We start from the raw sequence: 22,258 nt of genomic DNA, 5'->3' as shown, positions 1-22,258 counted from the left end.
TCCAACTATGGAAGCCACCGCCTGAGAATGCTCATCCAAAGCCAACCCTTTGACCCTTTCCAATAGGAGCAGGAGGAGGCCATTCAGCCCTTCCAGCCTGTTCCGTCATTCAATGAAATCATGGCTGATCTGTGACCTAACTCCATCTGCCCGCCTTTGCCACGTATCCCTTAATACCTTTGGTTAACAAAAAGCTATCAACAACAACTTGTATTTCTATAGCGCCTTTAACATAGTAAAACATCCCAAGGCGCTGCACAGGAGTATTTTAAGACAAAAAATTTGACACCGATCCACATAAGGATAAATTAGGGCAGGTGACCAAAAACTTGGTCAAAGAGGTAGGTTTTAAGGAGCGTCTTAAAGAAGGAAAGAGAGGTAGGGCGGAGAGGTTTAGGCAGGGAATTCCGGAGCTTAGGGCTCATATCAATCTCATATTTAAAATTAACAATTGATCTAGCATCAATTGCTGTTTGGGGAAGAGAGTTCCAAACTTCTACCACCCTTTGTGTGTAGAAGTGTTTCCTAATTTCACTTCTGAAAGGTCTGGCTCTAATTTTTAGACTCTGCCCCCAGTCCTAGAATCCCCAACCAGCGGAAATAGTTTCTCTCTATCGACCCTATCTGTTCCCCTTAATATCTAGAAAACTTCGATCAGATCACCCCTTAACCTTCTAAATTCCAGGGGATACAACCCTAATTTGTGTAATCTCTCCTCGTAACTTAACCCTTGAAGTCCGGGTTCTCATTCTGGTTATCAGTAAGGGGGTCACTGGTTCGTAGTCAGGAAGGGAAACCCTACCCCTGCCCACACCCAGTGTTTGCATATTAATAAGTTGTTTTGCATAATTGCTGTGACCTGGGAAGAGGTTAAGTAAATGTGGGGGAGGCACATCCAGCCTGGAGAGTTAGTGCTTTTTTTTGTCTGTGGGTTACTGAGTGATCGAGTAGCTCGGTTTGTGTAACCCAAACTGCCTCTTGTGGTAATAGGAGAAACCTCTGGACCCCACATGTGGTCATTTTCACATGAACTACTTCATATAGTGTAGAAAAATCCATTAAGAGTCAAATTCCACTAGAAACCTTGAGAATACAAGGGCCACAACTTAGTACCGAGAGGTTGTGCACACTCGTGACCTTTTGCTTCCATGTAAAGGTCATTGTAGTTCAAGTGTTGGAGTAAAAGTTTTTGGCTCTGGTCAACGATAGACTTTCTTCCAAGGTCACCACTCTCCTTTCCAGGACAGCGGTCATCTTAAAGGGGAATGCAAAAGGAGAGAAAGTTTTTTGCCACAGCGATACAAAGCCGTGGTCAGACCACACCTGGAGCACAGTGTGCAGTTCTGGGCACCGCTCCTTAGGAAGGATATATTGGCCTTGGCAGGAGTGCAGCGCAGATTCACCAGAATATTACCAGGGCTCATAGGGTTAAATTATGAGGAGCGATTACATAAACTAGGCTTGTATTCCCTGCAATATAGAAGGTTAAGGGGTGACTTGATTGAGGTTTTTAGGATTTTGAAAGGAATTGATAAGGTAGAGAGAGAGAAACATTTTCCGCTGGTGGGGGAGTCTAGGACAAGGGGACATAACCTTAAAATCAGAGCCAGGCCATTCAGGAGAGAAGTTAAGAAACACTTCTTCACACAAAGGGTGGTAGAAGTGTGGAACTCTCTCCCACAATAAGCAGTGGATGCCGGGGCTCAATTAATAATTTTAAATCTGAGATTGATTGATTTTTGCTAGCCAAGGGTAGAAAAGGAACCAAGGCGGGTGGATGGAGTTAGGATACAGATCAGCCGTGATCTCATTCAATGGTGGAACAGGCTCGAAGGGCTGAAAGGCCTCCTCCTGTTCCTATCTTCAGGAAAAAAACAGAAGTGCAGAGTTAAACTTGGGTCAACCATCCCTGGAGACCAGTATGTTGAGTATTTTTTGTTTTGTGAAATGTTTTGTCTGGTTTATTGGGAGTAGGCAGGTCAGAGGCTGGCTCACAGAGGAACATGTCACAGTATACACAACAACTTGCAACCTGTAACATAGAAAAATGTCCCAAGGCGCTTCGCAGGAGCGATTATTAAACAAAATTTAGCACCAAGCCACAGAAGGAGATATTAGGACAGGTGACCAAAAGCTTGGTCAAAGAGGTGGATTTTAAGGAGCGACTTACATAGAAACATAGAAGATAGGAGCAGGAGTAGGCCATTCGGCCCTTCGAGCCTGCTCCGCCATTCAATGAGATCATGGCTGATCATCCAAACCCTAGCACCCGGTCCCTACACCGACAGCCATCCCACCCAAGCCCTATCCCCGTAACCCCACGTATTTAATCCCCCCTAACACTAAGGGTCAATTTTTTTATCATGGCCAATCAACCTAACCCGCACATCTTTGGACTGTGGGAGGAAACCGGAGCACCCGGAGGAAACCCACGCAAACACGGGGAGAATGTGCAAACTCCACACAGACAGTCACCCGAGGCCGGATTTGAACCCGGGTCCCTGGCGCTGTGAGGCAACAGTGCTAACCACTATGCCACCGACTTAAAGGAGGAGAGCGAGGTAGAGAGGTTTAGGGAGGGAATTCCAGAGCTTAGGGTGTGATGTATGTAACCTGTTCCACCTTAAGAGAACTTAAGCCTGTTCCACCTTAAGAGATGTACTACTTTCTCTGGCTGCTGTATATGTAATACCGGTGGTGACCACCGGTATATAAGCACTGTGTAGTAAGATTGTATTTCGTATAGTCCTGACCTCCAACCAGTAAAGACCTGTTGAACTTTAATCTTGTAGTCTGTGTGTTATTAATTACAACTAGAACACACAGACTTTACAGTGGCGACAAGTCAGATTCTTACCCTGCGGCAGTTATATCCACGGCGGCTTCGTCCACAGAACGGACGTCGAAGAGAGGCTTCCACCCTCATCACCCTGCTGGAAGACACGTCGCGCGGCAGACATCGAGAAACCAGAGTGCAGAAGACATCCTGAACTCGAAGCCTCCATCAGCGGCTGTCAGCTATCTTCTTTCTACCTCGGTAGTGGGTAAGCCGGGCAGCGACGCGACCAGAAAATCGGCCGCGTTGGCTGTATAGACGGGGAGGGAAGACGGAGGAATAAGGGCGGTGAGATCGATCGCGACCGGAGATAAGGGCCGGGCCGCATTCGGGCCGAAAGGCGCAGCGCGGGGACATCGATCGCGGCTGGTGATAAGGGCCGGGCCGCATTCGGGCTAAAAAGGCGCAGCGTCTGGGGGCAACTGAAGGCGCAAGAGCCGCGGTGAAGCGGAGACAGCGTCGGGGGAAGGGTGAAGACCGCCAAGCGCAGGAAAACTGCCATTTTGTAGGCGGAGGACGAAGACAAGAGCGTGGAAGCCGCCATCTTGGATAAAAATAAAAAGAAATTAAATTGCAACGATGCCTAAACATGGGAACATTAATACCTTTGATAGCGACATCGAAGATTGGGCTATGTATGTAGAACGCATACAAAATTATTGTAAAGCAAATAAAATCCCAGATGAAGAGAAAGCACTAACATTATTAAAATTAATGGGTGCGAAGACATACGGGCAATTGAAACACCTTTTATCACCAGATGAACCGGCGGATAAGACGTTCGAGGAGATTGTTACTGTCCTGAAAAATCACCTAAACCCCACGCCGCTGATGCTAGCGGAACGATTTAAATTTTACAGCAGAAGGCAGCTGAAGGATGAAAGCAATGCTGAATATTTAATGGAATTGCGTAAGCTAGCAAAGTACTGTCAATTCGGAACGAGATTGACAGAGGCGCTACGAGATAAATTTGTGTGTGGTTTATTAAAAGAAGATACACAAAAGCGATTGCTCGAGGAGAATGAGCTGACGCTTGAGAAAGCGGTCACTATGGCAGCAGCACACGAAGCCGCAGCGAGAGGCACGGCAGTAATGCAGCTACGGTCACCGGAACTCAGTACAAATAAATTGGGTTTGAGTACTGTAAAATGTTATCGTTGCGGAAAGACAACGCATGATCAGAACCAGTGTTGGTTTAAAAACCAAGAATGCAGAACGTGTGGCAGGCTTGGCCACATAGCTAAAGTATGCCGGTCAGGAAAGAAGACCAGCAACAAAAAGTCACCGCAAGGAAAATACATAAAGGTACACAAGGTGACAAAGAACAGTTCGACCGAACAGAAGTCAGATTCAGACGCTAGCAGTAATGAACTGGGTAGCTTAAGAGTACACAACGTTGGTAAGGATGCAGATCTCCAGACAATTTGGGTCACCCTTCAGATAGCAGGAGTCCAAGTAAAGATGGAATTGGACACTGGATCGGCATTGACGGTCATGAATAAGAAAGATTACAAAAGGTTATTCCAACATATTCCCCTACGGGATACGGAGATTATATTGAAAACATACACGGGGCAAAGAGTGTACCCCATCGGAAAGATAGAGGTAAAAGTGGTCCACAAGGGCGAAGAAAGCCAGGTAATGGACTTATATGTGCTACCTGAAGGAGGTCCACCACTACTGGGACGGGAGTGGATTAGGAAAATGAATATGGACTGGCACTCCTTGAAGGCACTAACGGTAGATTCCGGGGAAACAGATGTCAAACCTAAACGATTGTCCAAAATATTGGATGATGCTAAAGAGGTGTTCCAGCAGGGACTGGGAACACTGAGAGGAATTACGGCAAACATCAAGATTGATGAACATGCACAACTAAAAAATTTTAAAGCCAGACCGGTACCCTATGCAATACGACCTACTGTAGAAGCGGAACTGGAAGCGCTAGAACGTTCAGGTGTACTGTCTAAGGTAGATTGGAGTGAGTGGGCTACGCCCATTGTTCCCGTTATGAAACGTCCTTCGAGCAACAAGCCAGGAGAACCAGGGAAGGTTCGCATCTGTGGAGATTTCAAAATCACCGTTAATCCGGTGCTTCACACGGTGCAGTATCCGCTTCCGCGGATTGAGGATATTTTTGCTTCGTTGTCTGGCGGGAAACACTTCACCAAGATAGACCTGGCGCAGGCGTACTTGCAGATGGAGGTTGAAGAAGAGTCACGCCAATACCTCACGATCAACACGCATCGAGGTTTGTACCGGTACAATAGGCTGGTTTTTGGAGTGGCATCGGCTCCAGCAATTTGGCAGAGGGCCATGGAGCAGGTATTACAGGGAATTCCAGGCACACAATGTTACCTGGACGATATTCTGATTACAGGTGATGGTGATGAAGAACACCTCGCAAACTTGGAACTGGTGCTCAACAGACTGAAAGAGTATGGACTTAGAGTTAATCGGCAGAAATGTGAGTTCTTCCAGAAGCGGATCTCGTACTGTGGTCATGTCATTGACCGGGAGGGGCTTCATAAGTCTCCTGACAAGATAGAGGCAGTTGTAAAGGCTCCCGCTCCGGATAATGTCTCTCAGTTGAGGTCGTTTCTAGGATTGATTAACTATTACCATAAATTTCTACCAAATCTATCCACGGTACTGCACCCGCTAAACGCTCTTTTACAGAAGGGGGTACCATGGGAATGGAGCGAAAACTGTAAGAAGGCATTTCGCAAAAGCAAAGAATTGATCACCTCAGAGGAAGTGTTGGCTCACTTCAACCCGACACTGCCTATTCGGTTGGCTTGTGATGCTTCTCCAAATGGTATTGGGGCAGTACTCTCACACAAGTTGCCAAATGGCACGGAAAGGCCAGTCGCGTTTGCATCCAGATCATTGACCTCCGCTGAGCGCAACTATGCGCAGATCGATAGGGAGTCTCTCAGCCTTGTATGGGGAGTGAAGAAGTTTAATCATTACCTGCAGGGCCAAAAATTCACACTTCTGACAGACCATCAGCCGTTGGTATCCATTTTTAACCCTAAGAAGGGTGTTTCAGTGATGACAACACAGCGTCTCCAGAGATGGTCCCTTTTCCTAGGGGCACATCAATATCAAATAGAATTCAAAGGTACGAAGCAGCATGGCAATGCTGATGGGCTGTCGCGCCTGCCACTACCTGAAGAAGAAGAAACGACGAAAGTTGACCCTGTTGAGTTATTTCATTCGACCATCATCGAGTGTTTACCAGTCACCAATGCAAGTATTGAAAGAGAAACCAGGAATGACCCGACACTGTCCAGAGTCTACGAGGTGACAGTGAAAGGATGGCCAACACGTGGTGATCCTCTGTTACCGGCATTCTCGGCAAGGCGAGACCAGCTGTCCGTCTGCCATGGTACTTTGATGTACGGGACAAGAGTGATTATTCCTCCCAAGTTAAGGGAAAGAGTTCTAAAAGAACTGCATGAAGGTCATCTGGGGGGAGTTAAGATGAAAAGTCTTGCTAGGGCTTATGTATGGTGGCCGGGTATTGACCAACAGATAGAGGAGTTGACGAAAAGCTGCGCTGGGTGCCAAAAAGTGCAAAATGCACCTCCGATCGCACCACTACACCCATGGGAATGGCCTTCAGCCCCATGGCAACGCGTACATATTGACTTTGCTGGTCCATTCATGGACTCCATGTTCCTAATTGCGGTGGACGCACATTCCAAATGGCCAGAAGTGATCAAGATGAATACCACTACTTCAGAAAAGACAATTGCGGTGTTAAGAACAATATTCGCAAGGAACGGATTGCCAGAACAGATCAACGGACCACAGTTCGTGTCGGAAGAATTCCAAAAATTCTTAAAGAAGAATGGGGTGAAACATTATACCTCTGCCCCATATCATCCGGCGACAAACGGGTTGGCCGAGAGATTTGTCCAAACATTCAAAAAGGCAATAAAGGCCATGAACGATGACTAGATTCCGCTACAGCACAAGGTGGACAATTTCCTAATGGCGTATCGAAACGCCGCTCATGCAGTGACTAACCAAAGTCCTGCCATGATGTTTTATAACAGGAGGTTGCGGTCCAGGTTGGACTTGTTAAAACCAAATGTGCGGAGGGAAGTGGAAAACAAACAGTTCCGGCATATTAATAACAAGTCCACTCGAAGTTTCGAAGTAGGACAACCAGTGTTGGCAAGGGGCTATGGAAACGAAAAATGGCAGTCCGGAACAATTCGGGCCAGACAAGGACCTCTGATGTACACAGTAGATATTGGTAACAATGTGATAAGGCGTCATGCGGATCAACTGGTAGAATCAAGAGCAAGGGTCGAACCCATGGTTGCGACAGAGACAACTGTGGAAGACGTTAATGAACCTGAAGCATCTACCTCGGCAGGGACTGTACCTGATGATGACGTCCAATACATAGGAAACCAACAAGAAGAGTCACCTCAGCAACAAGAATCAGAGACCACTGAAAGGCGTTATCCAGACCGAATCAGAAGGCCTCCTGAGAGACTGAACCTTTGAACTGTTTATACCTGAAGTTATATATGTATATATGTTATGATGTTATGTTAAATGGGGATATGACTATTAAGCTAAAAAGGGAGGATTGTGGTGTATGTAACCTGTTCCACCTTAAGAGAACTTAAGCCTGTTCCACCTTAAGAGATGTACTACTTTCTCTGGCTGCTGTATACGTAATACCGGTGGTGACCACTGGTATATAAGCACTGTGTAGTAAGATTGTATTTCATATAGTCCTGACCTCCAACCAGTAAAGACCTGTTGAACTTTAATCTTGTAGTCTGTGTGTTATTAATTACAACTAGAACACACAGACTTTACATAGGGCCCAGGCAACTGAAGGCACGGCTGTCAGTGGTGGAGCGATGGAAATCAGTGATGCATAAGGCGCCAGAATTGGAGGAGCGCAGAGATCTTGGAGGGTTGTGGGGCTGGAGGAGGTTACAGAGATAGCGAGGGGCGAGACCATGGAGGGATTTGGAAACAAGGATGCAAATTTTAAAATCAAGTTGTTGGGGGACCGGGAGCCAATGTAGGTCAGCAAGCACAGGGGTGATGGGTGAACAGGACTTGGTGCGAGTTAGGATACAGGCAGCCGAGTTTTGGATGAGCTTAAGTTTACGGAGGGTGGAAGATGGGGGTCCGGCCAGGAGTGCGTTGAAATAGTGAAGTCTAGAGGTAACAAAGGCCCGGATGAGGGTTTCAGCAGCGGATGAGCTGAGGCGGGGCGGAGGCGGGCGATGTTAGAGGTGGAAATACACCTTGGTTCATTCACCATTTCTCTCAAGTCAGCTGGTAAAGAGCTGAGGTCTACAGTGGGCTGTAAATAATAAGTGAGGTCAAGAGCAGGAAGCAATTCTCCCACAGGCTCTTTGAGAAGACAGCCTGCAATCGATCTTAGCGACATGACATGTAAATGAACTTGGAGCTAAGCTGCAACTGAAACTGCAAAACAAACTGAACTGGGATAATTGGAATTTATTTGGAGAAATTCCATTTTTTAGACTTATTTTAGATAACAATACCTTAAGAAAATATCTCCACAAACTCGAGAGGAATATTTCTAACGGGGGGAGGGGGGGCAGGGAACAGAAGGAAACAATCTCCATTCATCACATCTGCTGCTCCATGTTGACAAAGCACAGTGATGATCTAGGGAGGACCAAGAGCAAGTTTGGAGCTTAGAATAAACAAGAGGCAAATGGAAGGATTGACATAAGAACATAGGAAATAGGAGCAGGAGTAGCCCATTCGGCCCCTCGAGCCTGCTCCGCCATTCAATAAGATCATGGCTGATCTTCTACCTCAACACCACTTTCCTGCCCTATCCCCATATCCCTCAATTCCCCTAGAGTTCAAAAATCTATCGATCTCTGTCTTGAATATATTCAATGACTGAGTCTCCACGGCCCTCTGGGGCAGAGAATTCCAGAGATTCACAACCCTCTGAGTGAAGAAATTCCTCCTCATCTCAGTCTTAAAAGGCTGAGGGGGTGAAATTCGGCTCCTTTGCGCCTGCCGTTTGCACCTCCAAGGGGCGCTAATGGAACACATAGGGGTTATCGCCCAGTGGGGGGGGGGCGGAAAAAGCACCTCCCGCGAAATTCGGTTGGTCGTTGCTGAGGTGCTACCCAATAGCGCCGTTCCTCCACCGGTAGCGCCCAGGCCGCTGTGCCACCGGCGCTGACGTCATCGCCGTGTGCTGTGGCCTCTTACCGCCCCGCAGCAGAAATTTGGCTGCGCCCTGCGAGGCTGCCACGGGCGATGTCAGCACCAGCCTCGTGGGTCACGAGCCGGGCCAACCTCCGCTCGCGGAGCGGTATTTAAAGAGGAGGTGCAGCTGCGACCCGCGCCGCCATTTTTTTCCTTTAGCTGACCTCCAGGTCGGTGCTCCGTGGTGGCCCTTGGCGTGGTCCGTGGCGGCCATCGCGCAGCCCGGCACTGCGGCCACGGCACCACGCCGCCCCGAGAGGAAGTGGAGCGCCCGAGATAGCGCCCCATTTCCTCTCCAGGGCGGTACGCCGAATTTAGCAGCCAGGGCAGTACTTCCGCGCTTGCCACTAAATATCCGGCGCTAATTCGGTTACCGCCCCCCAAACAGGATGTAACCGAATTTCACATCCTGACCACCTTATCCTATGAGACCATACCCCCTAATTCTAGACTCTCCAGCCAATCTAAGAGCGCCATGCGTTAAGGTGCCGTTATTTTTGCAGCGAGACCCGGCCCATTGTTTCATCGTCCCTGCAGTGCAGTCTGCATGGCGTAAGCGTAACCAGGCTGTGTCTTGTACCTTTACAACAAAGCAATGGTGCTGTGGGAATCCGTAGCCCCATATTGCAAAACTTTCCACAAAAGTTTTGTTCAACTCTCTGAGTGTAGTAGTTCAACTGCTGAATGCACGGCAGCTTGTGGCAAGGTTTGCTGGCACCTTTCGAAGTGTACATTGCACAAAGAGGAACAGAAGCCCAACTTACCAGCTGGATTTCTCTGCAATGCAGAGCCAAATGGTTGCCGCAAGGTATTTATGAATAAATTGGAAACCATTTCTTATCCGGATGGCGGTATCATTGGGCCAGGATAAGGGAACAGGCGTATAATCGCGATGCTGTCAGGATAACTGTAGCTGCACAAACATGTGTTGTCCATTGATGTGCTGTGGTGTGGATGTCAGATGAGGATGGAATTAAGTTCCTCTTCCCCGCCCTTTACAGAAGAACGTAAGAATTAGGAGCAGGAGCCGGCCATACGGCCCCTCGCCTTTACAGAAGAACGTAAGAATTAGGAGCAGGAGCCGGCCATACGGTCCCTCGAGCCTGCTGCGTCATTCAATAAGATCATGGCTGATCATTGACCTCAACTCCACTTTCCCACTCCATATCCCTTGATTCCCCTAAAGTCCAAAAATCTATCGATCTCTGTCTTGAATATACTCAAAGACTCAGCATTCACAGTCCTCGGGGGCAGAGAATTCCAAAGATTCACAACCCTCTGAGTGAAGAAATTTCTCCTCATCTCAGTCCTAAATGGCCGACCCCTTATCCTGAGACTGTGACCCCCCTAGTTCTAGACACTCCAGCCAGGGGAAAACAACCTCTCAGCATCTACCCTGTCAATCCCCCTCAGAATCTTATGTTTCAATGAGATCACCTCTCATTCTTCTAAACTCCAGAGAGTATCGGCCCACTCTACTCAATCTCTCATCATAGGACAGCCCTCTCATCCCAGGAATCAATCTAGTGAACCTTCGTTGCACCGCCTCCAAGGCAAGTATATCCTTTCTCAGATAAGGAGACCAAAACTTGGAATAATCCACCACCATTTACTGTCTAGGCTAACACATGATGCATGGACAATGAGGCAAGGCAGTGGAGAATAGCTAGAACCAGAGCCCAGCATGAATCAGGAGGGGAGAGAAGATTGAAGAGTTGTGGGGGTTGGGGTTGGGGGATGAAAGAAAGGAATCTAAAGGGTTGCTGGGCTCATTCAGATTAATCACGGCACGTATTGCTCTGCAACACGCAGCTCCCATTATACCTCAGTGTGTCCTGGCATGTTAATATCAGTTCTCGCTCCAATTGCTGCAGTTAACCAGAAACAGCATTGCATCATAAACACAGTGGGAGGCACTGCTTGGATTTATTAACAGCTGAACCTTGACCTGATTTGTTAATTCACCGTCTCTTCCTCCAAGAACCAAAGTTGCACTCCCGCGGCCCAGTCTACAATTCCCAGTGTAATTCACTGGAGTAAGAAATGAGCTGTTGGCGTGGGATTGAGCCTTTGTGTGAATGAGAAGTATCGGAGTATGTGCTGCATTCGGTATGAAAACTCGTCCCTTTCTAATCCGCGATTTACCTTCTCGTCTCTGATACTTCCCGCTGCTCTGCTGGTGTCTAATCTTACAGCTCTTGGCCCTTCACCTAGGTTTATCAATAAAAAAAAAGGCTTTTTTTATTTCTTTGTTTAAAAGGGGAGGCCATTTCATGTATCTATGATCTCAGTCCCGTGTTTCTGCTGAAGATTATTTCTTGCAAATTTCTCCTTTCCTGACCCTTGCTGGGAAAATTTCAAGACTGGTAATCTCCAACAAGAGAAAGTTTAATCACCTCCCCTTGACATTCAATGACATTACCATCATTGAATCATCACCATCAACATCCTTGGAGTCACCATTGACCAGAAACTGAACTGGGCCAGCCACATAAATGCCGTGGCTACTACAGCAGGTCAAAACATGGGTATTCTGTGACGAGTGGCTCGCACCCCCACCCCCACCCCCAGACCAGTTGTAGCACCCCAACATCTGCCCCATCTGAGGTCAGCTTACTTGGCCCATATCAGCTCAAGCCTGAATGTTGTTCAGGTCTTGCTGCATGCGGGCATGGACTGCTTCATTATCTGAGGAACTGAACCCTGTGCAGTCATCGGCGAACATCCCCACATCCAACCTTAAGATGGAGGGAAGGTAATTGATGAAGCAGCTGAGGATAGTTGGGCCTAGGACGCTGCCCTGAGGAACTCTCTCCCTTATCCCTGAAACTCTCTCCCTAATCCCTGAAACTCCGTCCCTAATCCCTGAAACTCCGTCCCTAATCCCTGAAACTCTCTCCCTAATCCCTGAAACTCTCTCCCTAATCCCTGAAACTCTCTCCCTAATCCCTGAAACTCCGTCCCTAATCCCTGAAACTCTCTCCCTAATCCCTGAAACTCCGTCCCTAATCCCTGAAACTCCGTCCCTAATCCCTGAAACTCTCTCCCTAATCCCTGAAACTCTCTCCCTAATCCCTGAAACTCCGTCCCTAATCCCTGAAACTCCGTCCCTAATCCCTGAAACTCTCTCCCTAATCCCTGAAACTCTCTCCCTAATCCCTGAAACTCTCTCCCTAATCCCTGAAACTCCGTCCCTAATCCCTGAAACTCTCTCCCTAATCCCTGAAACTCCGTCCCTAATCCCTGAAACTCTCTCCCTAATCCCTGAAACTCTCTCCCTAATCCCTGAAACTCTGTCCCTAATCCCTGAAACTCCGTCCCTAATCCCTGAAACTCTCTCCCTAATCCCTGAGGAACTCCGTCCCTAATCCCTGAAACTCTCTCCCTAATCCCTGAAACTCTCTCCCTAATCCCTGAAACTCTCTCCCTAATCCCTGAAACTCTCTTCCTAATCCCTGAAACTCCGTCCCTAATCCCTGAGGAACTCTCTCCCTAATCCCTGAAACTCTCTCCCTAATCCCTGAAACTCCATCCCTAATCCCTGAAACTCCATCCCTAATCCCTGAAACTCTCTCCCTAATCCCTGAAACTCCGTCCCTAATCCCTGAAACTCCGTCCCTAATCCCTGAAACTCCGTCCCTAATCCCTGAAACTCTCTCCCTAATCCCTGAAACTCTCTCCCTAATCCCTGAAACTCCGTCCCTAATCCCTGAAACTCCGTCCCTAATCCCTGAAACTCCGTCCCTAATCCCTGAAACTCTCCCTAATCCCTGAAACTCTCTCCCTAATCCCTGAAACTCTCTCCCTAATCCCTGAAACTCTCTCCCTAATCCCTGAAACTCCGTCCCTAATCCCTGAAACTCTCTCCCTAATCCCTGAAACTCTCTCCCTAATCCCTGAAACTCTCCCTAATCCCTGAAACTCCGTCCCTAATCCCTGAAACTCCGTCCCTAATCCCTGAAACTCTCTCCCTAATCCCTGAAACTCTCTCCCTAATCCCTGAAACTCTCTCCCTAATCCCTGAAACTCTCTCCCTAATCCCTGAAGCACTTTGGGATGCTTATATATTAACAGTTCTATATAAATAGAAGTTGTTATTTTTGTTGTGTAAAATGGGGCACGAGATGGTCTGAAAGAGCAGCCGAATAGATTAAGTATTAGCACATTGTCCGGGAGAGCTGTGTTGAGTGAGCCTGTCCACTGAGACTCCACAGTGTAATTATCTGATTGCAACCGCTTGCAAAAAAAAATCCAGTTTTATTATAACTGAATGAACGAGTTGTTGGATAAGTTGGCTGTCATTATCTCCACGATGATAGATAGCGCCCCTTTTTGTGATTAAATAAAGAAAAGGAAAATGCAAAGGCCATATTATATCTGAAAGTGTCATGTTTGGTGAAATGTCTTTCGATAAAGAAAAAATCTCCAGCCATTGAAATCCGTGACGAGTGTCAGTTTAAGTAGTTTTCACAGTAAGTGTTTATGGCAAACAGATCGCATTGTGACAGAATCAAACCTTGGAGTCGGCACCTATTCAGCCTGATAATTGCGTGTTTTTTCTAAATTATTGACAGTTCAAAGGCCAAGGTTCATAGTGCAGCAAGGTTGAAAAGAATAGGAACAGAGATAAGATAAATCTCAACAAATAGCAATTAGGTGATGCCTAGAAGCATTTGGAAGATTTCTGTATTATCTTTTTATATGACTTTAGATAGACAGGATAATTGTGTTCAGCAAGCTGTATGTTTAAAGCAATCACTTTGTGTCTGTGACAAGGGATCCCCTGCCCTAATATCTCTATGTGGTTCAGTGTCAAATTTTGTGTGATAATCGCTCCTGTGAAGCGCCTTGGGACGTTTTACTACAGAGATAGGGAGGGGCGAGGGCCATGGAGCGATTTGAAAACAAGGATGAGAATTTTAAAATCGAGGCAATGTTGGACCGGGAGCCAATGTAGGTCAGTGAGCACAGGGGGTGATGGGTGAACAGAACTTGGTGCGAGTTAGGATATGGGCTGAGTGGGTGGGGGGGGCGGCGGGGGGTAGGTAACTTAAGTCTCATCAGGAGGGTTAAAATTGGCCTCGGCTCCCCAGGGCAGAGGAAGAGGAAAATTGGCCAGAAATCCCCACTCCTGATGGCCATCCAGTAAGTCGCGCTGGACAGTACATGTGTGTCGGGTAAGGATAGATTAGAGACTTGAGCACCAAATCCAGGCTGACACTCCAGTCCAGTACTGAGGGAGTGCTGCACTGTCGGAGGTGCCGTCTTTCAGATGAGATGTTAAACCGAAGCCCCACCTGCTCTCAGGCGGATGTAAAAGATCCCATGACACTATTTTGAAGAAGAGCAGGGGAGTTATACCCGGTGTCCTGGCTAATATTTATTCCTCAACAAACATTACTAAAACAGATTATCTGGTCATTATCACATTGCTGTTTGTGGGAGCTTGCTGTGTGCAAATTGGCTGCTGTGTTTCCCACATTACAACAGTGACTACAGTTCCAAAAGTACTTCATTGGCTGTAAAGCGCTTTGAGATGTCCTGAGGTTGTGAAAGGCGCTATAGAAATGCAAGTCTTTGTTTTTTTTCTTTAGGATAGTGCTAGGATTTTATAGAATCTTACAGCACAGAAGGAGGCCATTCGGCCCATCGTGCCTATGCCGGCTCTTTGAACGAGCTCTCCAATTAGTCCAACTCTCCTCTGCTCTTTCCCCAGAGCCCTGCAAATTTTTCCCCTCCCAGTATTTATCCAATTCCCTTTTGAAAGTTACTATTGAATCTGCTTCCACCGCCCTTTCAGGCAGCACGTTCCAGATCATAACAACTCGCTGCGCCAAAAAAATTCTCCTCATCTCCCCTCTGACTCTTTTGCCAATTACTTTAACTCTGTGTCCTCTGGTTACCAACCCTCCTGCCAGTGGAAACAGTTTCTCCTTATTTACTCGATCAAAACCCCTCATGTGCTCCATGTTCAGCAGCTCTCATGACACATGATGGCCACTAGGGTGGGCTACCAGCTGGTGGGCACCACCCGTGGAGCCGTACCAAGGGAACGGTAGCAAAGTAGTTATGTTACCGGACTAGTAATCCAGCAGGCCTCAACTAATGATCTGGGGCCAAGCGTTCAAATCCCACCACGGCAGCTGGGGAATTTTAATTTAATTAAATAAATCTGGAATAAAAAGCTAGTATCGGTAATGGTGACCATGAAACTACCGGATTGTCGTACAAACCCATCTGGTTCACTAATGTCCTTTAGGGAAGGAAATCTGCCGTCCTTACCCGGTCTGGCCTATATGTGACTCCAGACCCACTCTCTCTCTCTCTTAGGCAGTCCCTCGGAGCCGAGGATGACTTGCTTCCACATTAAAAATGAGTTCTCAGGCGACTGATGAGTCCAATGCGGGACCTACAGTCTCTGTCACAGGTGGGGCAGACGGTGGTTGAAGGGGCGGGGATTCCCAGGTAGTTTCACAGCAATGTGGTTGACTCTTAACTGCCCTCTGAAATGGCCGAGCAAGCCCAACAAGATGGGTCACCACCACCCTTCTCAAGGGCAATTAGGGATGGGCAATAAATGCTGGCCTGGCCAGCGATGCCCACATCCCACGAACAAATTAAAAAAAAACCAAGGGAAGGAGAGTCAGAGAGAGAGAAAAAAAATGAAAGCCGATTACTTCACACTAACAGGCATATCTCTATATATGTATTTTTTTTTAACCCCTAGATTACGTGTGTGAGCGAGATCGGCTGACGTTCACCTTCTGCCAGACACTTAAGATATTGGGTCGGTGCTACCTTCAAACCGTCCGGGCGCAGTGCTGTCAAACATGTCGACCGCACGGAACGCGAGACCGTGGCAACGAGCGCGTGTCGAGGAGATGAGAAGCCAATGCGGACGCAACCAACAAAAAAAAACTTTAAAAAAAAAATAATAATGCAGGAAAAAAAGAGACTACAGGGACTGAAAGGCACAAAAGCAATTCAGGAAAAAGAGAGATTTGTAAGAAGACACTGAAACGTGGACATTTTGTTATATATATATATGTATATATAAAAGAAAGAGACTTTCTTTCAGTATTGTTGTTTATGCAACCATTTTGACAGGACAACAATCCTAACTGTTGATTGAAGCCTGAATAAGACTTAACAATGTTGGGATTGCTAGACAAGGCCTGAGGCCTAGCGGTTGCTATAGTTACACACCGTCCTTTCAAGTAAGTGGTGCTCCTAAGGTTCAAGAATAACACCATTGCCCGTTAATAACACGACCACGTGTGTCTGCCGAAAGTGGTTCGGAAAGGGCCACTTTTTTGTGGGGTTTTTTTTCTTTTAAATTGTAAAAGACGAGTTTAGCGGCACATAACTTGAAGAGCCGAAGAGGCAGGAATAAAGATGTCACATGGTGCTGCTGTGTCCGACCAGCATCCTTTAACTTTTCCCGGGTGTTGCTGGGCAGCACAGAACTTTTATATACTTGAACTTTTTTTTTAAATTCCTTTTTTTTTATTTTCAGCTTTCAAAAGTAAAGTTTCGGTGAGTGACTGTCGTTCTGATTGATGTACAATATGCAGGAGCTGGAGTCATGGTGCTAATAATACTTAAAAAACAGCTGTACCGCAAATTGCAAGGGGATACCTAAGCAAGCCTGTGCTGTTGTTTGTACCGAATGATATATAATGTGTATGTTTGGTTACTATGGCAATATTCAGTGAAACAAACTCTCTACCAGTGCAGTGTGGGTCATGTGGAACAACTATCGGCGGCATTTAAGTCTCCACCACATTCTTTCCCAGGACAGTACAAAATGGAATTTTTCTGTATATATTACGTCAAATTACCATCTCACACCTCTAGGCTTCAAAGTCTCTCTCTGTTGCACCCTTCTTGTCTTCCTGTTTGATGTCGCCACAGTCTGAACTTGTTTTTTCCGCTAATCTCCGAACTTGCCGCCTGACCAGTTGTCTCCTCCCTGCGCCTCGCTGTGGCACAGGACACAGAATCGGGGCTAAGGTGCTGCAGCCCTGTCTCCGAGACCCACTCCTTCAAAGTGCACCTTCGCCCGCACCAAGAGCACGGGATTAGCATCTCGAGCTTCATCACACCATCCCTTACTCTAAACCATTTTTTCCAAGGGCCTTAAAACAACCTTATCTTCCTCAGATTTAACTCCCTCCGATAATCTACAGGCTTTTAAAACTAAACTTGACGTCACCTAATTACTGCTTCCTGATTTATCTCTGCTTCTCTCCTACTCTTTCCATGTCTGGTGGTGTTATGGTGGGGACAGTTTTGGCCCTTCACCTGGGTTTCACACACTGGAGCATATTTCTCGGCACTAATACTAACAAAAGATTCAGGTAATGTGTTTAAGCTGCTCAGCCTTGTCCCACAGTCCTGGCTACCTGTTGTCCCATGAGTAACACACTCCTACCTCTTTGTTGTTTGGTCCCTCAAGAATCTGACTCACACAGAAACCCGTCGTCGTGTCCAAAGGTCGCAACCAAGCTACTAAGAGATGCACACGGGTAGCGCCTGCCTGCGATGGAGTGCATGCTCGCGCCCCATAAGAACACAGCCCACTTTATCTAAGTCCAGCGAGCCCAGGTGCAGGTTGGCAGAGCACGGGCTTGGGGTTCCCCTAGTGTACATAGGAGTATAGTGGGAATTTAACCAGCTAAAACCGCACTAGCCGACCAACACTGGTAAACTTCCCACTGCTTGTCCAGCGGTCACTAACCCACTGATTCTAGGGTGACAACAATCACAGTCCCAGCTTTGTGTGGAACACTCATCCCAATCCTGTGTGGAACACACTCCCAATTCTCTGTGGAACACACTCCCTATCCTGTGTGGAACACACTCCCAATTCCCTGTGGAACACAGTCCCAATTCCCTGTGGAACACACTCCCAATTCCCTGTGGAACACACTCCCAATTCCCTGTGGAACACAGTCCCAATCCTATATGGAATTCGCTCCCAATTCCCTGTGGAACACACTCCCAATCCTGTGTGGAACACACTCCCAATTCCCTGTGGAACACACTCCCAATTCCCTGTGGAACACAGTCCCAATCCTGTGTCCCAATTCCCTGTGGAACACAGTCCCAATCCTGTGTCCCAATTCCCTGTGGAACACAGTCCCAATCCTGTGTCCCAATTCCCTGTGGAACACACTCCCAATTCCCTGTGGAACACACTCCCAGTCCTGTGTGAAACACACTCCCAATCCTGTGTGGAACACACTCCCAATTCCCTGTGGAACACAGTCCCAGATCTGTGTAATACTTTGACTTCGATGAAATTCAAATTCTGCACTGCAGATTCTAAGAATCCCTATGACACCAAATGGTATCTCTGACAAGGAAATTGCTTGGTAACTGCTTATCTCACGACAGAGAGGAGATTGAAACCTAGCGGTCACTCTGGATAATGTTAACAGAATACGTCACTCTGTACTATCCAAGACATGGAATAATTCAAACTGTATGCAGAAAGGGGACAGTTTTTTTTAGCAAGCATGTAGTGGCTGGGAATATGTTCTAGGGTATGAAACAATGTTGAATTAAGTCATAACTTATAATTCTCCTGGTTGGTGCAACTAGTAGAATCCCAGGCAGCTGTTACTCTCGGTGAGGTGATTCCACACTCCCAGTGGGAAGCGTCGCATCAGTAATCACCCCTACTTTACGTGTTGCTTGTGTCCTATTAAATCACAGCGTTAACACAAGGGGTAGGGTTTTAAACGTGGACAGGTTAAAGACTGAATGATGAGGGGTTGTCAAGCATGTTGCAAAATCTGTAGATGTGATCAAAATAAACCTCTTTCCTGCAGGTTGTGTGGAACAGTAGGTTTGAACTCGATCCTTTCACCTGCGGGACCTGGTTTCAAGTTCATCTGTAATGGGGTGAAACACACGCTCTCCTTCTCTCTCTCTCTCTTGTTTTTCTCTCTCTCTTTGTTTCTGTCTTTCTCTGCTGCAAACTTCCCAAGTGAAATAAGCTTGGAAAGAGTCCCAACCCAGTTCCAATGGGTGCAGAACTGCCCCTAAGTGAACACCAATTGGCCCTGGATGGGCAGTCTGGGTCAGAGAGACCACAAGGTTGGCCAGTGCGTGAAATCAGAGAGCGTTCCTCCGAGGTTTGGGGCTATAAGGCACGCTGGTTGAGAAGAGGAGAGGAAACTTTACTCTGCATCGACCTGTGCTACATCTGATCTGGAAGCGCTTGATGCTGACGCTGATTGCAAAATGAAATGGGCCGAAGTTCTTTTCGCCAGCACTGATACCCTCATTTAATGAGAACAAATATGAATACCCCACACCCCCATCCCCAGAATTAATATGTAACACCTCTCTGTTGCTTCTGTTGGTATTCCATTTGAGTTCTGTGTAGGAATGAACTCTCATTGTGTTACTGTGTTATTGCTCTCAAAATAATGCAGAAGACTTGTCTGTATAATTTCACTGTTAGGTCCAGCTGAAAGGTTCAGTGTTCAGGCAACTTTTATATGTTTACGGTACTTTTATTAAACTTGTATTTATCAAACACTCTGACTTCATTATCTTATTCAGACGATCTGGTGTCTGAGGATTTTATAAAAGGGGTTTTATTTATATTCTGGTTGTTCCTTTTCTTCTCTTGAAGATGTCCCACACCTTGCTGGGATGTAGTTCTGCTGCGCACGGTGGGGCCAAGGCAGGCAGATGGAGCTGAGGTGCGGACCAGCCGTGATCTAATTGAATGGCAGAGCAGGCTCAAGGGGCTGAATGGTCTACTCCTCCTATACCCATGCAGCCTTCTGTTCTCCAACATTCATCCTGGAAACAGAAGGTTGAACATTCCCTGACAGGATTTTGACACAAACCTCGCTGGATCCTGTTATATCTGTGTATCTTAATGTTGTGTCCTTCAATAATCAGACTGCAGGGAACGATCAACAGGTGTTTGCTGAATGAGGGTTACTCTAGAACGAACTATACAGATCACTACTCAGGGTTTATATACAGGTGTGGTCACTGCCGGTACTACAGTATACAGGAGCTGTAAAAAGTAGTTCTCTCCCTTAAGGTATTACAGATCCTAAGGTAGCCAAACATCCAGGATTGCCCTGGAGTCTCCAAGAATTAAAGATTAATCTCCTGGACACTGCGGCGAACAAAAATTTCCCCGGGAGAGAAAAAAAATTGTGTATTATTCTAATTTTCTTTTGACCACTTTCGTTTATTAGTGATAAAAAAATATTGGAGATTGGGGGGGAAAAAGGCTGTTTGGCGGACATTGGAGAATCATCCAATCGGATCACCAAGAGTCTGTTCACTGTCCAATCAGTGTGGGAAGGCGAGGCGCCGCGAGGATGGATGTGTTGGGCGACCAATTGTGGGGGGTGTGGGGGCGGGGCGTTTGGAGGCGAGAGGAAAGTGTCCAACCAGAGTAGCCGACCTTCCCGCCTCCCCCTGTCCATGATTCAACCAACCGAGCGGCCTGGTGTTCATTGTGACCCAAGGGGAACTGCATCAGATCGGAAGTGTGACTATCTCCAGCCAAGCACCTTATTCACCTGTCCTCGATTTGCTTTCTCCCACAGTGAGAAAAGTTCACCGCCCGGCAGTGAAGGGAAGTCTCAGCCTTCACAATGAGCCACGTTGAAAACGTTGGGTGTAACAAGCTTGAGTCTGTACCACCTTGATGTGAAGCCAGAGGTCGAAGGTTCAGCAAAGGTCAGTCAAGCATTTTGATTGGCATTTGTAATGAATCTATCACTGTGACTTCCTCCAGCCCAACAACCCTCCGAGATCTCTGCGCTCCTCCAATTCTGGCCTCTTGCGCATCCCCCGATTTTAATCGTTCCACCATTGGCTATATAAATTCAAGTTCTTTCTTCCTTCTTTACTGCCTCCCCACTCAACCCCTCTACTTCTGGTAAGCCCATTGTTATTCTTTTAAAACAACAACAACAACTTGCATTTATACAGCGCCTTTAAAATAGTAAAATGTCTCAAGGCACTTCACAGGAGCGATTATCAGACAAAATGTAACACCGAGCCACATAAGGAGATATTAGGACAGGTTACGAAAAGCTTGGTCAAAGAGGTAGGTTTTAAGGTGTGTTTTAAAGGGGGAGAGAGAGGCGGAGAGGATTAGCGAAGGAATTCCAGAGCTTAGGGCCCAGGTGGCTGAAGGCACGGCCGCCAATGGTGGAGCAATGGAAATCGGGAGATGTGCAAGAGGCCAGAATTGGAGGAGCGCAGAGATCTCGGAGGGTTGTGGGGCTGGAGGAGATTTACAGAGATAGGGAGGGGCGAGGAGGCCAGGGGGGGATTTGAATGGAAGGATGCAAATTTTAAATTCGAGGCATTGCCAGTGTCGGTCAGCGAGCAGTAAACCTCCTGCAGTATCCAGGAAAGAGTGTAGCGTCGCAAAGTCGTTCCACATCCACTCCTGGAAAACTGATCATGTCCTCAGACAGCAACAGCTCTTAAGGGACCATTTTCAAAGTTCTTTCTTTGCATTTGTAACTTGACTGTACACTAGCCATGGTAACGCAATCCTCTTCAACACATTTCACCTCTTTTTCTCCTTGAGCAGTCTGTACGGAAGCAGCGAGGACACTTCGGGAAAAGCTTCCAAGTGATTCTGGCAGGACATCAGGTGACGTTTCTTGAAAGCTTGGCATTTGTTTAAGTATTTTAACGAGGGAATAAAATAGATATAAATATAAATAAATGTATATAATTAAATGTTTCCTATCACAATCAGGGCTGTGATCAAGAAAGAAAAAGAACAGAAAAAGAGATATTCGTGAAAAATACAAACATTAAAAAAAAATATTTTAAAAGATATGGAAGTCATAATTCATTTTGCAGCAATATAAAAGCTCACAGAGCAGCTGCCTCAACACCGGATTGTGTCATTGCAGCTGTCTAGACATGAGAACAATCTTAAATCGTTCTCTATTAGAACCTTCAACTGGTGCAGGTGTCCAGTTAAGCTAACTGAAAATAAGATTAGCAAGTGAGATGCCACATTCACATTGTAATTCATTTGTGTGTTTGTGCACATGGGTGTGTGTTTGTGCATGTGTGTGTGTGGAGAAGTGAAGATCTCTCTACTGTGTCTGTAGCGCGATGGTCTCCATTCTGATAGGGAGGGGTCACTGCTCTGAGGATTGTATGTGGAGTAGA

The 22,258-nt window shown here is 46.8% G+C and overlaps 1 protein-coding gene across 2 annotated transcripts in view; it reads left to right on the top strand.

Moving 5' to 3' along the window:
* Positions 1–19,624, top strand: part of LOC147099906 (A disintegrin and metalloproteinase with thrombospondin motifs 7-like) — a 212,358-nt gene extending 192,734 nt beyond the window's left edge. The window contains exon 24 of one of the 2 annotated variants that reach the window (XM_085968401.1): positions 15,801–19,624. In XM_085968401.1, coding sequence (XP_085824527.1) covers positions 15,801–15,958 — 158 coding nt within the window. In that variant the 3' untranslated portion in view covers positions 15,959–19,624. Of the gene's footprint in view, positions 1–2,894; positions 3,185–15,800 lie in introns of those variants that run through there. The other variant, XM_085968400.1, reaches the window with a different exon arrangement.
* Positions 19,625–22,258: the final 2,634 nt, after the last annotated feature.

Source organism: Somniosus microcephalus, chromosome 27, assembly GCF_052327205.1.
Source record: "Somniosus microcephalus isolate GS21.2 chromosome 27, FLI_Smic_1.0, whole genome shotgun sequence".
In the NCBI taxonomy this organism is placed as follows: Eukaryota; Metazoa; Chordata; class Chondrichthyes; order Squaliformes; family Somniosidae; genus Somniosus; species Somniosus microcephalus.
This window is presented reverse-complemented; position numbering and strand designations above follow the sequence as displayed.